Source organism: Camelus ferus, chromosome 6 (assembly GCF_009834535.1).
Source record: "Camelus ferus isolate YT-003-E chromosome 6, BCGSAC_Cfer_1.0, whole genome shotgun sequence".
Lineage (NCBI taxonomy): Eukaryota > Metazoa > Chordata > Mammalia > Artiodactyla > Camelidae > Camelus > Camelus ferus.
Genome location: NC_045701.1, coordinates 25,560,222 through 25,578,398, shown reverse-complemented (window position 1 = coordinate 25,578,398; position 18,177 = coordinate 25,560,222). Strand labels below are relative to the sequence as shown.

Genomic DNA, 18,177 nt, shown 5'->3' with positions numbered 1-18,177 from the left:
TGCCCTATAATAGCCTTAAGACCCCCAAGGCTATGCAAGTCCCTTTCATCTGCCACACTGCACCGACTCAAGGGGACCCTCCCTCACTTCCCCTCCCTGAGCGCTGGGCCCGGCTGCCTTTCTAACCTACTGCTCTCCCTCCCTTAGAAAGGGGAGCTGACAGGACTGACGATGTTTTAAAGTGGTTCTAAAGAATTTTTGTTCTTTCTGCTTTATTCTTTATCTTCTCTGGGTATCTGCACTCAAATTCATCCTACAGTATCAGTCATAGGCTCCTTCCACAACACGAAATGGTCAGGCATCACCTCTGAATAACCTCACAACCGTCTCCTGTTTTGGACGCATTAACTAATGTACGTGAAACTGCCCCTTAATAAAATCCGAGTTCAGGCTTATGCAAATACGACATGTAAGCAGTTCACAGCATTGTTATAAATATACATACACCGTTCATTCCAAGATCTCATCTCAATATTTCTTCAATCACTTCCTCACAATGTCTGGTTTGTTCAATTTATATTTCTACTTGGCATTTGGTGCAAACCCCCAAAGATAAGATACATCTGTCCCTTAGTCACAAATCTTGGCATTTTTTACCTTAACTCAATCGTGAAATGATTGGTTGAGAATTACCTTGCTTATTAGCAGGATTTCCTCACAATAAAACATTTTATTTCCAAACTTTTGAATGTGACATGAGAGGTACCGTCTCAGTAGTGACATACTAAAGCTTAAGGAGGACGTATAAACACCCTGATCCGTGTGAGGGAAGGAAAAGCTAATTGGAAGTCAGCTTCCCTGTGATTATCAGCTTGTTTATGGGGAGGGAGGACTCCTCTGAATGGCACTGTAAATTCATCCCTGATTATGGCGTTAAGACCGAAGCTCATTTCCACAAGCTCCCCTAAAGCCCCCCACCCAATCCATGTTGTTTAGTTACAAAGGGTTGTGCACTGTTTTCAAAGAATGACAGTTTCTCATGCTTTGATTTTCTCCAGCTTCAAGAAAAACTAATCAGTTGCACAAGCCAGTTGTCAGATTTCACTTCCCTCATGGCAGAAAGCACACATATTCATTGTCTGCTATAAGAATAAATTTTAGTAATTTTTCCCCATGTCAATATGAATATTAGACTGACCCAATTAATATGAAATGCTTCTATGCTGCTGGAACAGACAGTGCTACAGAAAGAGCCATTTGCACAACCTGTTCATGATTATGGGCCATAAGGACACAAAGATGGCTCACACATTTGTGGACCATCTGAATTCTTATACGGAAAGGGGAGGCGGGAGGGGGAGCGGCATGACGTTAGCTTGACTGTCGTGGGTCATGTTTTTTAATCCGGAGTATTGGACATGTAACACAGCAACAAGAGCTGATCATTTTGTTTAATCACCTTTTGGATCTTTGCCAGATGGTCTCTATTGAGAGCGCTGCAAACAGAGAGAGATGAACTGCATCTAACACGCCACCAGAGCTTTCCCGTAAATGTCTGAGAACTGATTCCAACAAGAATTTAGTCTCAGAGCAGAAAGGGATACATTTAAAAACTATGTGCATTAACTATACTTTTCCCCATAGAACCCTCACTTGGCATGAATAATTTACCTACTCTTATGCTAATGGGATCATGAAAGTATCCCTCTGTCTTTAGTGCAGCTATTCTCAGCTTTCAGTAATTACCCCACCCAGTGAAAATAACATGGCTTCTGCACTGAACGGCCGACTAGTACCTGACGATTAGAAAGATCATGGCTGACACTGGACTGGTCCAGAACTGGACAGAGAAGCCCTCGTAGCCCAAGGAAGAGCACAGACATCAAGTAACACTGGTCACGGCGGGGAACACGTGGGGGTAGAAAGTGGAGCAAAAGGGGGAAGAGAAACATTTTCCATCAGCAAGCTTTCCTTTCTCTGACTTGTTATCAAGGTTTTACACAAGTAAAAATATGTGCCCTTTCACATGATTAAGTGTAAAAGACATTCATGACAAGATTCGTTTGGAAGGGAAAAAAATAGACAACAGCTAAGATAAACAGCTAGAGTTCTCTTGAAAGCACATCTGCATTAGGTATGTATTTTATCCAAATTTTTAAAAAATCTAAATAGTGGAAAATCCCCTGCAGTTTGATTTTTGGAGGGGAAAAAAGATGACCCCAAAAAACAAAAAACAAAAAAAACAAAAAAGAAAAACAAAAAAGATTACTCTTTTTCCACCTCTGTCCACAAAACTCCATGTTAGGTAGTTCACTGTGTAAAAATTATCAGGCTAAAACATCTGGGAAAGAAAGCTATGAAACAGCAGGGAACGTGGCTGGTTTATTGTTTATCTTTTGTTTATGAGGCAGTATTCAAGTTTAATTACTACTCTAAATTAAAGTCTAACTGGCATCAGGAGACATCCCTTTACATGACTAAGTTAAAAAAAATCTAGAAATCCCAACTCTGGTTTTTTCAAGTAAGTTGATACATATAGGAAGAAATTACTCAAAATTAACAGCAATTATAGAAAGCTTTTAAGCATTTATGGGCACCATTACACGCTTCTAGAGCATTTATTTATTAGAAGAGTTTAATTTTATTTCTAATGGTTGCTATTCTAAAAAGTCCTAAGAAAATCAACAGAAATTATCGGGATGTTTGATGATGGTTAAAGGGTAGTATTCTTTTTTGACTTTATTTAGGGGAGCAAAAAGAGAATGAAAATGCAACATGAATATGCTATATACACCAACTTCTGCGGCAATGTTCAATTACCAATTACATTCTCGGTGAATTTTTTGCTACAATTAGGAGGACAGGAAGGAAGAGAAATGTCACTGTATTTATCATAACAGTAAGTGACCAGTTTTGGATGAACTTAGCTCTAGGAAAAATAAAAGTTAAAAGCAACTAGCAAAAGATTATGCCAGATGGCATCTGTCATACTGTATTTAGGGTTATTTTAAAGAGATTGCCGCCACTATGAAAACATTCCATTGACAGAGTTTCCCTAGACTGAATAAGAAATCCCAGTAGAACAGATTCAGGACCCACCGTAAGTGGGTTTGAGGTTTTCTCCCTCCTCCTTTAAATGTATAAGTGGAATGTTTTGGTGGAGGAGAATACTATTTCATGTATTATACAACTCAAAAGTGTAATCCTATATCAGATTCTCGCTTACCTATAAAATGCTTACATTAAATATACAGTGGGTATTTTTAGATTTCAACACCGTGATTGCTAAAGAACTGTGTGATAAATAAATAAATATCTAGCTATGGAATTCTGGTCTCCTTGCCTGGACAGCAGACAGGGACATAGAGGGGTTTGGTAGGTGGCTGAGTTGAGGGGAGCTAGGCTGGCTTGTTACAGCCCTGTGTCCTGAAGGATTCGACACACAGAGCTGCTAGAATGCGAATGTATTTAGGTTGCACTGGGTCTGGCAACAGTATGGTTAACGTGCGTGTGGTGTGCAGTGTGAGCTCAGCAGTTACTGGGCCAACTGTCTCGGTATTTCTGGGAATCCTGCCTATTCACAGTGCAGGGATTGTTCAATTGCTGCAAAATGTACAAAATGAATTTTACAAAAATGAATTGTAAGGAAGGCCCCATTACAACGATTTTACAGCAAAGATGTCAACATCAATTTTTCTTTCATGCCTAGCTAATGATTAAAACAGCATATTCCATTTGCCTAAGACAATTTATTTCATATTGGCACATCAAAATATTGAAATACAAAGTTATCTTTACTCTACCCTCTTTATTCATTGCCGCTGAACCCATACCATTGTTCAAACCAGGAAAAATAAAACAAACTTGGCACGAAATACTTAAAACAAAGGCTCATCAATATTCTCCAATTTGTCAACATCTCAATTACAGCACTGGAAAAAATGTAAATTTCATGTGCTCGAAACACTGAGGGGTCTATTCTCTTGCCAATTCACATGCGTAACTCCCATCAGCGTTAATGGGAGTTACACAAACCCATCAATAATAATAATACTTTGTACATATATTGTGCCTTTCATCTAAGGCTCTCAAAGTGCTCTATGAACAAGGGGGCTGCTTCCTAGTCTTTACTCTGGCAAAAAAAAAAAACCCCACAATGAAATACAAAGCAGCTTTTGACTCAGCAGGTACAGAATTAGGGACCCCAAGCCTTATTATCATTCCCATTTTACTGATGGGACACCACACACAAAAAGCACCAGTTCCTTCCCCAGAGCCCCAGTCTGCACCCTAATTCTATCCCGGAAAAAATAGATTTTTTTTTCCTTCATTCTAATGTGACTCACAAGATAAACTCCCTCTCTTTGGCTGCTTTGAGCAAAAGAAATCAGAGTGAATGAAAGTCTGGTTCATATTTATATAGTTTACTGCTAGGCATGTGCTGTGTGAAAGATACAGTAAAGTCAGGTTTCACATTTTATCAAGTTTGTTTCTTACAATATTTAAAAAATTTGATTTTCTTCTCCTCCTTTGTGTTTGTTGCACTAAGGAGAAAACACTAAGGAGAAAAAGATGACCTTTCGCCTGTGTAACTATGGCTCTTTCACTATCAAGTCATAAAATAATGAGATATTTTTAGGTTCCAAATTAAAGATTTATATGAATCATTTTAGTAAAAATAGTCACAAAATTACAAAGCAACAAAAATGCATGTATTGTTTTATAGCATATGGCTATTAAAGTTTAATTTAAAATGTGTATGAAAACATTGTATTTAGTACAATTCATCCCTATTTTTTCTGTTTATCATAATTTGTTTTGAAACTGAATCATTTTACAGTTTTCCATATGCCTGTTGTGCTAATAAATTCCGAACAAGCAAGAAAACTCTTTTCTAAACTACAAACTTGGTTTCCAGCGACACACTCTAATATATTTAATACAAAGAGCATAAATTTCCTTCCTAGGTTTTCCATTATACGTCAACCCTAAGATTTAACCTGGGATAAGCATATGTGATTTCAGTCAATATCTCTGTTGACTTTGCCCTGAAGCAGATAATTAATCTTTCCCACGGAAAGCTACTCAGAACAATTTGGTGGGACAAAATATCTTGAAAACATATTTAAAAGACTAATATGGGTATGAGGATGACAAAATGCACTCGTCTGGCCTTCAAAATTTAGAGTCTTTTATGAAAAACAGAAGACCCTTAAACATGTGTTTTGGAGCCACTGATGTGGTAAGCCAGGTAGGAAATTCTCCACACCAACACAGTCTCCATTTTAAAGGAATCGTAGCTTTTTTTTTTTGGTCCCTCACACTTTAATACAGTAAAATGACTGACTTCCTAGTATTCAAACACATAAGCTACCATGTCCATTCTTTAATCCCACAGAGATATGATTAAAGGAACAAAATCCTACAGGGATCAGACCCTTCAACATGGCATAAGCGGGTGCAGCTACCCACAAGATCAAGGTCTGTGCATATGGTTTCTACCCCGTGTCTCAGCCTCGGAGCTTTTCTCTTTCCTGACCAGAAACAAAAGCGAAATCAACAAGCAGGCCAAACGAACCAAAATGATAAAACTCTATGCCTTGTCCGTTGCCGCAACTGTTCTGGGCTCCAAACCCCAGGGTCTTCTCTCTTTGCCTCCCCTTCTCTCTGGTCCTCTCCTGCCACCTCCCCGGCCATAACTCAGCCAACCCAACAGAACCAGTCAGTTTTAAATTTCAGTTGGGACCTTGGTGACCTGTTAATGAATCTACAGAGAGGAGAAAAACTCACAGTGTTGAGTTATGCCTGGTGTTGCTAGCTGACTTGGAGTCAGAAATGCTTGAAGCGTTAACGTAATTGCAAGAATGTGAAAAATGAAGCGCTGGGCTCCTGAGCAGAGGGAAAGGTCAAAGTGAGCCTCGCACACAACAAGTCTTTGGAAGATAGCCTCATTAGACCATTGCGTCTGCTTCTCCTTCTCCCTCTTTTGTCCTGTGTTTAGGGTGTTCTGTTTTTATCAATAGACACACTTCCCCTGTTGTGGCACAGTAATTTGGGGTGGTAGGGAGGGTGGAGTCATAGAAAGCTTTTCAGATTTAACCACATAGAGAAGTCCTTCTCCAAGACATGGAGACACAATTAAGCCACTGCATTGCAGATCACTGAATTTACATACACGTCATTTTCAAAATGCCTTATAGGTTAGTTTTCTTAGATACATCTAAACTGGTCTAATCAAAACAGTATAGGAGGCTTAAATAGATGCAGTTCACAAGTGCTTCCACAATTTACTGATGGTATTCATTTCTGTTAGTTCCAACACGCTTAAACCTAGATTCTAAGTTGGACGCGTGCACAAGTTAATGGTGTCCCAGAAGAGACATTTTTTTTCTGGACTCTTCTGGAATATTAGGAATCCAAAATCCATGGCCAGAAACTTGGAGCAGTGGCACTCACCTTACATCAACTACCCTCTTTTAAATGGCATATATGACTACAGCTGAAGCTGTTAAACTGTCCTCCACTTGGAAGACTGTCTAATGCTTAAATATTGTGGCCATAAACACAGTCATAATAGAGATGAAATAGACCTAGGAGATCAGACACCATCTAATGTAAAGTATTAAAAAGTAAAATCTATACACTTTCCTGGCCCACATTCAATAATGCATCTTCCTTTAAATTATCATTTTAGCCATAGAAGAGTCATCCCTCCCAATATATAATTGCTCTCTGTGCAATAGGTGAGTTTTAAATGGTAAAATGTATTCTAAATTACTCTAGGCTTCCGTGGCATCTGGAGTTGATGTCCCCCTTGCCTTCTGATTATTCTAATTTTTAGGATTTGAGACAAAAGCCCCCATGTCAGCTGAATGGAAATGGGGACAAATAAGCTTCTAAGAATTTCAAAATCCATCTTCCCAAGATACGATTCCATGTAAAATTCGCTCAGTACTTTGGAGCTAATAAAACAGATTTTTGCATCATGTGTGCTTTAGAGGCATCATTGCTTGATTCCAGAAAACCCTTATAGTTGATATCCCAAATAAAATATCCCATTTATAGTATAATTCAAACTACTGCATCTCAGCAGCAAAGAAGATCTGTCATTCTATTTACTTAACACAGAAATAAAGTGTAGATAACCAAATTTGTAAAAGAATTGGCAGAACTAATTGATTGTTATTGTAATGCCTGCTTAAAGATTAGACATCTCACTTTGGTTTTCTTTTCTTTTTTTTTTTTTTTTTTTTTTTTTTTTTTGGTAAGTAATGTAAGTTAAGGAGAAGAAATACTGTCTCCCTAAAGAGCAGCTGATTATATTCCCTAACCTGCTACTCTCCTGTTTACATGGAGGCAGACATATGGACAGCATGAAATACTGACGCTATTTTAGTCAGGCCCACTTTGCACGAGGAAAATGCTTGACCTTTTACCTTGCTCACTGCTGTTGTCTCCACTCTGGGATGCATGGCCCCCACTTGAGGGCCCCGGGGTGCCTGCTGAGTGGGTGGAGGTTGCATCATCGTGGTCTCGCCAAGATGCAGGATTCTGATGTCAGGAGGCCAAGGAATTTTCCCACAGTTACCATTTCAGCCATAAATGAGGAACCAAGAGGAAAAGTGCAGAGAGAGACAAAAAATGTGCACATATTAGTATTTGCAGAACGAGGCATATATCAATGCCACGTTACAGTATGTTGTCCTTTCAGTAATAGGTACCAAAAAGAAGAAAAGATGCTCTAGAATCTTGATGAGGTGATGTTTACATCGGTATATACATCTGTTAAGACCAAATGAAATAGATACTTAAAATGGATGCATTTTATTATATACAAATTATATCTCAATACAGTTCATTTTTAAAGTTAGAAAAAAGCCTACTCAAAAATCTAAATGTCTATTATCTTAACTAGGCCACACTGTCCCAAGAAATAAGTCTCAATTCACTTGGACACCAAATACTTCAGAACATTAACATCTACAAAACCCAAAGACTCTTTTAAAAAATTCACAGACTGGAGAATGTATGGGACAGCCCTTCACATCAAATGCATGCCCTGAAGCAGCCTGAATTAACTCTCAAAATTATCATCAACTGATTATACAACCAACAGATACAATAATATTAATCACTGCATCAATACCTTCTGCTTTAATTGGCACAAACAACAATCAGAAAGTGAAAGAACTATGAACTGTTATCCGTCTAATAAACTGGATAGGACTTCCATTTGAGCTGCATGGAAGATTTAAAAGTCACAGAACAGTGCTTTTTTCCTGGAAGAACTGCTTGTTTTAAAGGACATGTAAGGTAAGCCGAGAGTTACAGCTCATGCTACTTTGCTGAGTGTATTCTTCTCCTGTTTCTCCTCCCCTTTCCTGATCATTCCCAATACCCTGCTGTTGCTTAAAGGAAAACAGGAATTCTAATGTACAGGAAAGACTTTATCAGCACCACATGAAGGCAGGCAAGAGATGGAATTTCCTCTGGCAGAAACGGAGAGTAGGAACAGCACGTGAAACAGACCAGCCTTAAGGCCAGGGCTGTACACTTGTCACCTCTATGCGATGACTTCAGCTAAGCCCACAGATCTACTGGCCAACAAATTCATTAAGGGGGGGTGGGTGGGTGCAGGCAATACTACCAGGGCAAAATAATAAAAGTAACCCATCAATTTCCCAAAGCACACTATTTCTTCTTACAAGAATCGGTAAATAAGAATTCAGACAGACCGACGTGCCTATAGGCAACAGCAAACATCCTGACCATCTGAAAGCAATCTTGCCATGTTGTCATTATAGTTTATCCAGAAAAAAAAACCAAAACACTCTATTATTTTTCTCAAACTCAACTCTATAAGGTACAAATAGAACAAAAGCTTTACCAAAAATAAAATCAAGAAACCAAGGTGAGACAAAATAGGGGACTATTCTCACAACAAAAAACTTATCTTTTTTCCTCTACAGATCTGCTACAAGCAACTGTAAATTAATATTTAGCATTTTTGATAGATGGTGAAATGACCCGAAGCTCGAGAGATTAATAACATCTATATCAAATAATGCTGCTGGCACTGCTACCAGGCAAGCAATTGATTCAAAGGGAAAACCTTAAGCAGAAATTTTATGACTATAAATAAGGCACAGGTATAGATCTCTTAAGTAAAGATACGTCCAGAAAGTAGATCAGGGAATGAAGTTGAGCAGAATGAAATGAAAAGCAAGGTTCTCTGCTGCCTGTATTGAGACAAAGTCATGCCTGTGATGTCTCTTTTTATCAGTTAGAAACCACTCCAATAGTTTCAAGCTAAAAGCAAACAGAATACAGGGGCTCTTCAAGCTTTGCAGCCTCTTCGTGTCAGCTGTTTGCCGCATGGTAATCAGATAAAGGGCTAGAAGAATTACATGGGTAAAAAAAAAAAGAAAGAAAGAAACAATAGCATGGTGTGAGTTTAGTCCTGCAACAACACTGGCCGGAGCCTTCTTTTCAAAAATGCAATTACTGCAACACAGTCACCTAAGCTAAACTTCCCAGTGTACGCAGCAAGGGATGTGAGTTTTATGCACTGCAGCCTTTTTATGAAGCTGGCTGCTATAAAAGCTCCTTACCCCTCATGAAAATTACAATAATTAACCACTAACACCTCAACTATGTTTTAAGGCAAATGTCATCCAAAAGCTATTATATAATCGTTCAAACGAAGCTCGAGTGCATTTTTTCTGTTTGCGCGCTACAGTGACTTGAAGGAATGGAGGAGAAGGGCTTCCTGCAACTGAAAGCACTGGTTTGTCCCTATGGGTCAAACCTGTACTGAGTTCTAAAGTCAAGCCTCACCAGTTTATAGTTCAGCTGACTTCCTTCCATGGTTTTCTGGAGGAGGTGTCCCCTAAACTAAAGGGGTGAAATACAGCCATATAAGCAAATACTCCTTTCAGAGCAACTGGTTCTTCCAAACAAGTTGGGCCTTGGATTTTCAGCCCAGTCCTGAAATTTGCTCAAGTTCGCTAGCTAACCCACCATGCCCCTGTCTCTCCCCTTATCTCCCTGACATCCTCAAATATGCTGTCTTAAAAAGTATCACAAGATGTTTATTTCCATAGAGTGTCACAGGTATTATGATCTAGGTTGAGAGACTGACACAAGGTAGTACCAGGATATTCATTTCACTTGAAAGTAGGAAAAACAGATGAATTCCTCTGGGGTTTCAAGGCTGAGAAGTTACCCCAAAGATGTCTGTATGCAGCTCCACCATGGTGACTGAATCATATATAAAGATTTTCCTGCACAAAGTATTTACTGATAATCTGGTCAATAAAAAATTCCTACCTCCTTGGTCATAAAACACTGGCAACTACACCAAGAGATAAAATATACTTCTTTACCCGTAACACTGGTTTTTCTTAGACTGAAATATTTGTTTGTATCACAACTCCTTTCTTCTTCTTCTTTTCCCTCCCTAGATAGTTTCCAAGTTTACATCCTTCAAGAATAACTGCCTGGCTTCCTGCCAAATTATATGCAGAAGTTTAGTGAATCTTAAAACCAAAGTGGCATATGAAAACATGTAAAACACATAACATACACAGGAAAATAAAGAGAAAGGCTCTCTGCGTGCATGTGTGTGGGTGAGTATTCAGGTATATGCATTCCGCAGGATATGTCCTGTTCTTCAGCCAAAAGTATCGTGAAGACACCCGAGGGCAAGAGGTGAACATGTTTCTATTCCCAGTGGCTTTAGTAATTGGAAGTCAAATATGGTCCTCTTCTCGCTCTTACGTAATTGTGTTAAAGAGCAGTGTTAGCAGGAGAAAAGCAGTGAATCCTGAGTGGAACACAATAGAGGGAGATGGAAAATAGATACAAGAAGCTAGGTCTCCAGGGGCAGTATTTTCTATTTGCTGGGCTAAGACTCACAGCTGATAATGCAAGTTGTAATTAATATAAAAGCAGGAGACAAGATGGGGAGAGCTTGTAGTAGCGGGGCCACAGGAGATCACTCTGCTGCTCTCCTCTGTTTCTCATTTACACACAGCTTTCCCCAGAAAACACACTTCTGCCAGTGTTTTCTCCCTTGAAAGTTAAAAAAAAAAACAAAAAAAAACTGACTTAGCACCATCATTGAATTTTGCTAAATCTAGGAAAGAGCACAGAGAGGATAGGCGTCCCCGGCACAGACAGCAAATGGTACGTACACGTGCCTCTTTTGTTGAGGTTGCAGATGTGGTGGAAATTGTAACATTTTACACCATTACAGCATTTCTGCAGGGGACCTGCCCATAGGATGATACTTATTAAGTCCCGGTGAATTGGTGGTATTTCCCTGTTGAAATGATTGCACGCAGCTCAGGGTTCTTGCCTTGTGAAAAGACAATGAAATAAAATGCACAAGCGCTTCTAAATAAATACAAAACTGAATGGGGAAGTAAAACGTATTAGGCTTCAAGGAGAAAAAAAGAAGCCACGCTACCCACAAGTTCTATCTAAAAAAATCTGAAACTCATCTTAGACCCCAAGTGAAAGGTGATTCAATGGATGTGGTGTAAGAGAAAGAGCCTTAAATGGGAATTAAGACTCTAGGGTGCCGCCTCCAGCTGTCATATGACCTTAAGCAAGTGATGAACTTCATTTCCCTGGGACTTGTTTCCTTTCTATCTTTAAAATTAAGAAGTCAGACGAAATAAACCCTGAGGTCACTTCCACTTCTTACTTCTATTATTAAAAAGTACTTTAAGCATTTGATTTTCTAGAAACTACACAATTAAAACACGATATGTAACACCAAGCCAAAAATAATATATGGACTTGGAAAATACAGTAAAGTAATTCAGAATATGTGCTTGTAGTTAGAAAGTAGTAAGACATATACAAAGATATTTTAATCAGCAAACGGAGCATGCAACATGAACTTGACTCTAGATGTTTAAACAACAAAGGCAAGATATGCTTGTATTAGTATCTGTAATAATACGACTTACACATTTCCTATGGCTTTACAATATTTTAATTCCTAATTAAAATATGCAAAAATTATTTTTAAAAATAAGATGAAGACTCTCATCATGAAGTACTCAAGCCTACAAAAGTTAAAAAATGTTAATTGTATAGTTTGAAAAAAATGTTGGAATTTCAACTTCGTTATTCTAAAGTTGACATAAGAACTCAGGAGAACTGTGTGTGCTTTCAGAATGTGGACTCACTCTTTAAAAATGTAAATAGAGCCAGGGTCTTTCCCTCGTTTCCCCGCTTCCACCCTCTATGAAGCTCTGGGAATTAATATGTGAGCACCTCTCGCAGAAGTGGCAAGTACTTTTTGCAAATGATTCCTCCTCCATCTAATGGAGCAACTTTTAGAGAAGAGAGAAATTTCTTATATTGTTGAGGTACTACCATATTATAAAATATCTCCTATAATTTTGAATTGTGTTGGGATATTCCATGGAAAGTTTAGCCTGAAAAAAATGGGAAAATGAATTTTTAAAATATCAAAATTTTAATCTGATACTGAATGTCTGGTTGTCAAGGGTCACCTTTGTTTAATTTCACCTCATCACAGTTACTCTGAGATCATACTCCAACTGCACAACCTAAAGGATTTAACTAACATAATTATTTTTGATGGAAAATGGACAGAAAGCTATCAACTAGCAGAAACTACACAATAGCAAAACAGAAAACCCGTGGTCCCAGCCATGTTTCCTTGAGTTGGTGGACTGAGCTCAGAGGTAGAACTTTCCCGGAACAGGTCCCTGGAGGCCTTCGATAACACACTGTAAGGTCTAATCTTACACTAGAACATAAGAAACTATCTGATAAAATAAATCATTCACTTTATTAATATTATTTTCAAATCCCATTATTTCCCCCTTGATATTCTATAAACCAATCACTTAAACCTATCTCTCTCCTAGCTGCAACTCCCTGCTGATTTTTCAGACACTTGCCCGGCCCGTATTCTGTCAGGAACAAGGTTCTGAAGATTTTCCCCTCTGACTTTACCCGTTTTTAAAAACTGTATAGACATAAGTAAACTTGACATACTCAGAGATGCAAAAGAAAACTACAGCATACCTTCATTTAAATTACAGCTTTAAACATCGAAACTAAAATAATTTTTCTTTTCTATTAGATTATCAGAGTCAGTCAGTTTTAAGACACCTGCCATTACAACTATATTTTCTTCCCTTTGCTTAATTCATCTAAAAAAATAAAATGTAGCTACTTATGAATGTTAATTAGGAATCAATATAACTGTATGCACTGTAGGCAAATGGAGATTAAGTCAGAGAATGTATTTCAAACAAATATATCTCACTTACCTAAACCTGACCTAAACTTGTAATATCTTTACATGTAAATATAAAGATATATTTCATTTGTCTGCATGTGATCTAAAATTACATAAAGTGGAAAATGTAGATATCACCTATTATTCAGAAATACTACAGACTAGGAAAAGCTTGATCATTCCACAACAGTTTTCAAGTTGAAGCTTTTTTTAAAGAATTGGTTTCTTGACATGTTTATTTTAAACATAATAAATTTGAATGTCTGGGAAACTTAACATGAACTGCAGCTGGAAAACAGAGTTCTATTTCCTCTCACCATCATATTTTTTTCTCCCTAAGATTCCAAAAAATACTGTAATAGCTGTTTCCTACCTATAACAATTATTCTTATATTATAATAACAGTATAAGATAAAATACATTATAATATTAAAAATAGTAGCAAGCATTCATTACGAATATACTAAACATGACAAAATAGTAGCTAATGTTGCAAGTTTTGTTTTCTATTTAATTCCAAACTCCTTTTATCGGTATGCCCATCATGTGTCAATAATAAATGAACAAATTCAGTATCTTTACTGAATGTACCATATAGAAAGTAAGATGTATGGCTGTCTCCTTTTAATTCATCTATGTTACATCTGATTTTTATGTAAAATTATCGAATGTGAAATCAGCATGACAACAGCCTGATTTACTAAGCAATAATATATAAAGCTCATTCTTAAAAGTATACCCCAAATGCTTGCTTTCAAGGTATTTATATCAATTACTTTTATTCATGTCTATTTTAAAATTTGTTAATAAGAAAATCAAAAGCTATTTTGATACCTAATATTTTGCTCCTGACGCTTCTCTCTGCTTTCCTCTACACAGAATTACACACTTGTTCTTCCTCTTCTTTCACTCTCTCCTTGCCCGCTTCTTCCTTAAACACACACACACACATACCCACTCACACACACACTCATACAAAGTAGCTTGATACCACTTAATAAGGATAGAGGTGTATGTGTTTTGGGGGTGTCAAACAGCTGTCACAAACTGTCACCTCCAGAAGAGAAACCTTGGCACACAACAAATTAAACTACACTTCTTTTTTAGCTGTCATTATTCATAGCCAATAAGTTGAAATGCTCGCAGCATTTCATGTGCAAATAAAACCACGAGGAAGCCAGTAGATCAGAATAGTGGGCCAACAGATAAAACAGAGAAAACAACACGCTGTCTCAGTCCTTCTGAAGTGGCTCATCATCACCCCTGCACCAGCCTGCACCAAATGAGATCCAGCCTGGGGCAATGTATTAAATATGCATATCAAAGCAAATGAAAAAATAAACCTGGAGATTCAAATTGGACACATTTACATGCTGAAAATGTCCCACTCACAGCACTTCTCAGGTAGTGGGGTCTGTGGTATTTTCACTTTTTTGTGGCTGGGGGTATTGAGGGAGGAGGGCACACTTGCAGAGAAGGCAGAAGACTAAGAGGATTCACTTTGTAGGGCGGAAGCTTGGAAATGAATACAATCAATATACTCATGGCACAGAAATACCAAAAATGGTTTAAAAAAAAAAAACTCTCCAAGGTTTTCTCTCACCTTCTGCATCAAATTCAAGTCTGTGGCAAACTTTGCCATTTCCCACTTGGTTTGCTGGTGGAACAAATTATTGCTTCCTTTCAAAACAAATAGCAGGGGGCTAAAGTAAAAATGTTATAGTTCAGACTCTAGGAAATAAAAGGCTTTAAATTATGATGCCCAATGAGGTGGCAAGCCCTCATGGGTTCAAAATAAATCAGTTGTCATATTTACTTGATTGGGGGCCTAAAAGAGAAGAAACAAATGTCACAGTTGACTCTTTTATCCAAAGATGATGATTTTTCCATTATTAAAGTAAAATCTTCCTAGGTACTACTTCCTTCTTGAGTGTAGTTTAATATTACAAGAGTTCCATAAATTGGCATTGTCTATCGGCCAATACTCTAAACAGCCTAGTTTATCTTATCTCTTCTATGTAAACATCAGCCTGCTACAGTTCCATACATCCACTTGAAAAACAGTTGCCAAGAAACTATGCTAGAAAACCAAGTAGTCAAGACCCCTAGAAATGTCACGAGAAAAGCTTTTGGCTGCAGACGACTGTGAACTTCTCATTCTACAAACCGTGGAAATAGATTCCTTCCCTTTTCCCCCAATAGTGCAAAATGCAGATGAATTTAGAACCAGCAAGCAATGCAGATAAACAAATAAATGACAACAATGACAACAAATACTTTTAAGGCAGTGTCATGCCTGGTGGACCACAACCACACATCATATAGCTGCATATCAGAAAATAAACTTTCCATAGCTGCTTGTTGCACCGTTTGATTTCAGTTAACACACTCAACATACAAAAGAGCTCCCCAACGTTTCTTTCCCCCATCGCGACGGAAAAAAGCCAAGAGTAAAGATACGCACATGAGCGGTCAACGCCATAGGATTTATTTTGTCTCAGAACTGGATTTCAGGACTGAGGTTTCTTTCTTTTCCTTCCTTTTTTTTTTTTTTTTAAACTTTTGTTCTTACACTGGCTTTCCAAACAGCACAGAGCCTAATCATTAAAATCTATGACTGTATATTTTGAAAACTTTTGTGGGTAGGGGAGGAGAAACTCATTCTCAAGGCCTCTCAACTCATTCCTCTTAACACCCAGGAACGAGAGTGATGCTGGTGATACGAACTGCCTTCGAGCCTCGACGCCGATTTCACTCCACAGTGTGTTAAATTAGTATTTCAGCCACCACGTTATTAGACTACAGCCTATATCATTTAGGTTGTGAGTTCAACTGACTGTAATCTATAGACACCCTGTCCCCCACCCCCCAGGCTTGAGTTCCTATAAATAAACTGCTGTTCACACCCACTCTTTAACCTCGCCACTCTTGCCTTCCCTACCAGCTGCAATCTTTCTTCTCTTTGCTTCTTTTTCAAATCTTCAGTCTCACTACATATGCTTTTTTTTTTTTTAAGCATCAGCCTTACTAGATGGGTTCCAAAATAGGATTAAAAACAGAGAGAATAGAAAGAAACCTCCCTTCCTGGCCTGACACACACAGTCACTCCTTACTATGGTCTCTGTCCTCATTCACCAACTGCTTAAGTGTTAAAATTCAACCACTAACCTGTGGTTACTCACTCACAATTCCCTTCAGCTTTCTGTAATACATTGTTAATATTTGTTTCATCAAGGTTACTGTCATTTATTATGAAGATGCTTCAGGCACTTGGCAATTAGTCCATATACTGACAATAAGTTTCTATACAGCAAAAGCTCAGAGAACTATACTGTGTTCACTCCTTTTATTTCGAATGCAGTGCAAGATTGCCAATAATTCTCAAGACTGTCATCTCTGCCAGAGACTGGGAAATCAGCCCTCCTTCCCCAATTCATTCGCTTTTCCTTCAGTCCTCCCTCTCCACCATCCTGTCCAGCTAGCTTTCTTGCTTCTTTTTCTCCCTGCTATACTGATTACAGAGTTGAGAAGGCAGAAAAGGCAGCGGTCACCGTATCAAACAGACAATTTGCTAACACTCGAGTCACCAAATCCAGGAAACTTTACACATTAAAGGCACAAATCACTCTATCAACTCCCTGTTTTTTTCGGTTCTCAACATAAATAAGGAGGAGGTCCAAGAAAGGGGAAACAGAGACGAGAGGTATGGTAAAAGGAATGAGAAGGGAGAAAAACATCCCCAGAGAGACCTAATTATTCAAAAAGACAACTAAGTCAGTGGAGCTAGAGATTACAAATTTTTAAAAACTGCTTTGCCCAGTGGTCTTAAAAGAATGCCAAAGCTCCCAGACTTACATGGTCAGCAAGATTTGTGGAGGAGCCTGAAAGTTCTTCGTGATCTGACTTGGAGCTGCCGTCTCTTTCATCAATGACGAGATCTATAGGCATTTTCCCCTTCAAACAGCTAATGTACCGGTGGCAGAAGTTATCACACAGTTCGTGGACCTAGAAGGAGGATCATGGAGGAGGGTTCAGCTCTTATTGTTGTTGTTGTTGTCATTGTTTTGTTTCATTTTTAAAGGGAAAAAAAATCAGGTTGCAAGGTTACGTTTGGAAAGAGCAACAGTGCTGTGTCTTCCAAACTAACTCTAATTAATGGGTGTAATCGTTGAAGGCAAGGAAACAATAGAGCAATTGTGGTAGCAGATATTATTCTCCAGAGACTTCCCTGAGCAACAAGTTACAATAAGGGGAGAAGAAACAGGACTGGGAACAACTGGGTTCAGACTGGGAGTCCAGGCAGGAAAATCCGATTTGATGATAACATCAAAACGTTAGAACGCTGGAACAGGGAACAGCATTAGCATTTGCGATTCAATAAGCCGGAAATTTTGTATGTTTCCAGGGGAAAGTGATTGAGCTGCAGAGCAATGTAAAGACACCCCAGCGAGGATGATTCCCTTCGCTTGCACCTAATGCAAGCTCCGGTCCTAATAGAGATGCAAGCAGGCTGAATGTCCAGTAACACAAGTGGTTTGCTGCATTTCAAAATGATCCTGAATGCCTGGGGAAAAAAGGAGGGGGTGGGGTACAGCTACTTTAAAAGGCAGGGCTGTCCTAATTCACCCATACTCTGAGCCCCTGGGTGGAGGAGCAGTTGGAAGGAAGGACGTGGTAACAAGTTGCTCAAAATCGTTCTAGGTGCTAAACCTCTCAGACTGGAGGTTTGTTTAAAACACCCCAGCTCAATGACCAGAGGGAGGTGGGGAGTGTCATTTCCCGCTTACCTTTTCTAACTCCAAAAGATGGAACCTTAGGACCTGTATTGCTTGTATCATCTGAAAGAAAAGTTTATAGAGTGTGGAGTCAAGACTCTGGGACTCAAGAGGTTTCTTGTGGGGGATGGTGAGGGAACTGGGCTGGGGAGAAGACACAGGCAAGTGGCCAGG

General features: G+C 38.6%; 1 protein-coding gene across 11 annotated transcripts in view; it reads right to left on the bottom strand.

Moving 5' to 3' along the window:
* The window catches only part of MEIS2 (Meis homeobox 2), a 195,696-nt gene that overhangs the window by 171,593 nt on the left and 5,926 nt on the right, over positions 1 to 18,177 (bottom strand). For all 11 annotated transcript variants that reach the window (XM_032481536.1, XM_032481538.1, XM_032481531.1 and 8 more), the window contains 3 exons: positions 18,016 to 18,066; positions 17,084 to 17,233; positions 7,377 to 7,491 (listed from right to left, as the gene is read on the bottom strand). In XM_032481536.1, the coding sequence (XP_032337427.1) occupies positions 7,377 to 7,491; positions 17,084 to 17,233; positions 18,016 to 18,066 (316 nt within the window). The remainder of the gene's footprint in view (positions 1 to 7,376; positions 7,492 to 17,083; positions 17,234 to 18,015; positions 18,067 to 18,177) is intronic.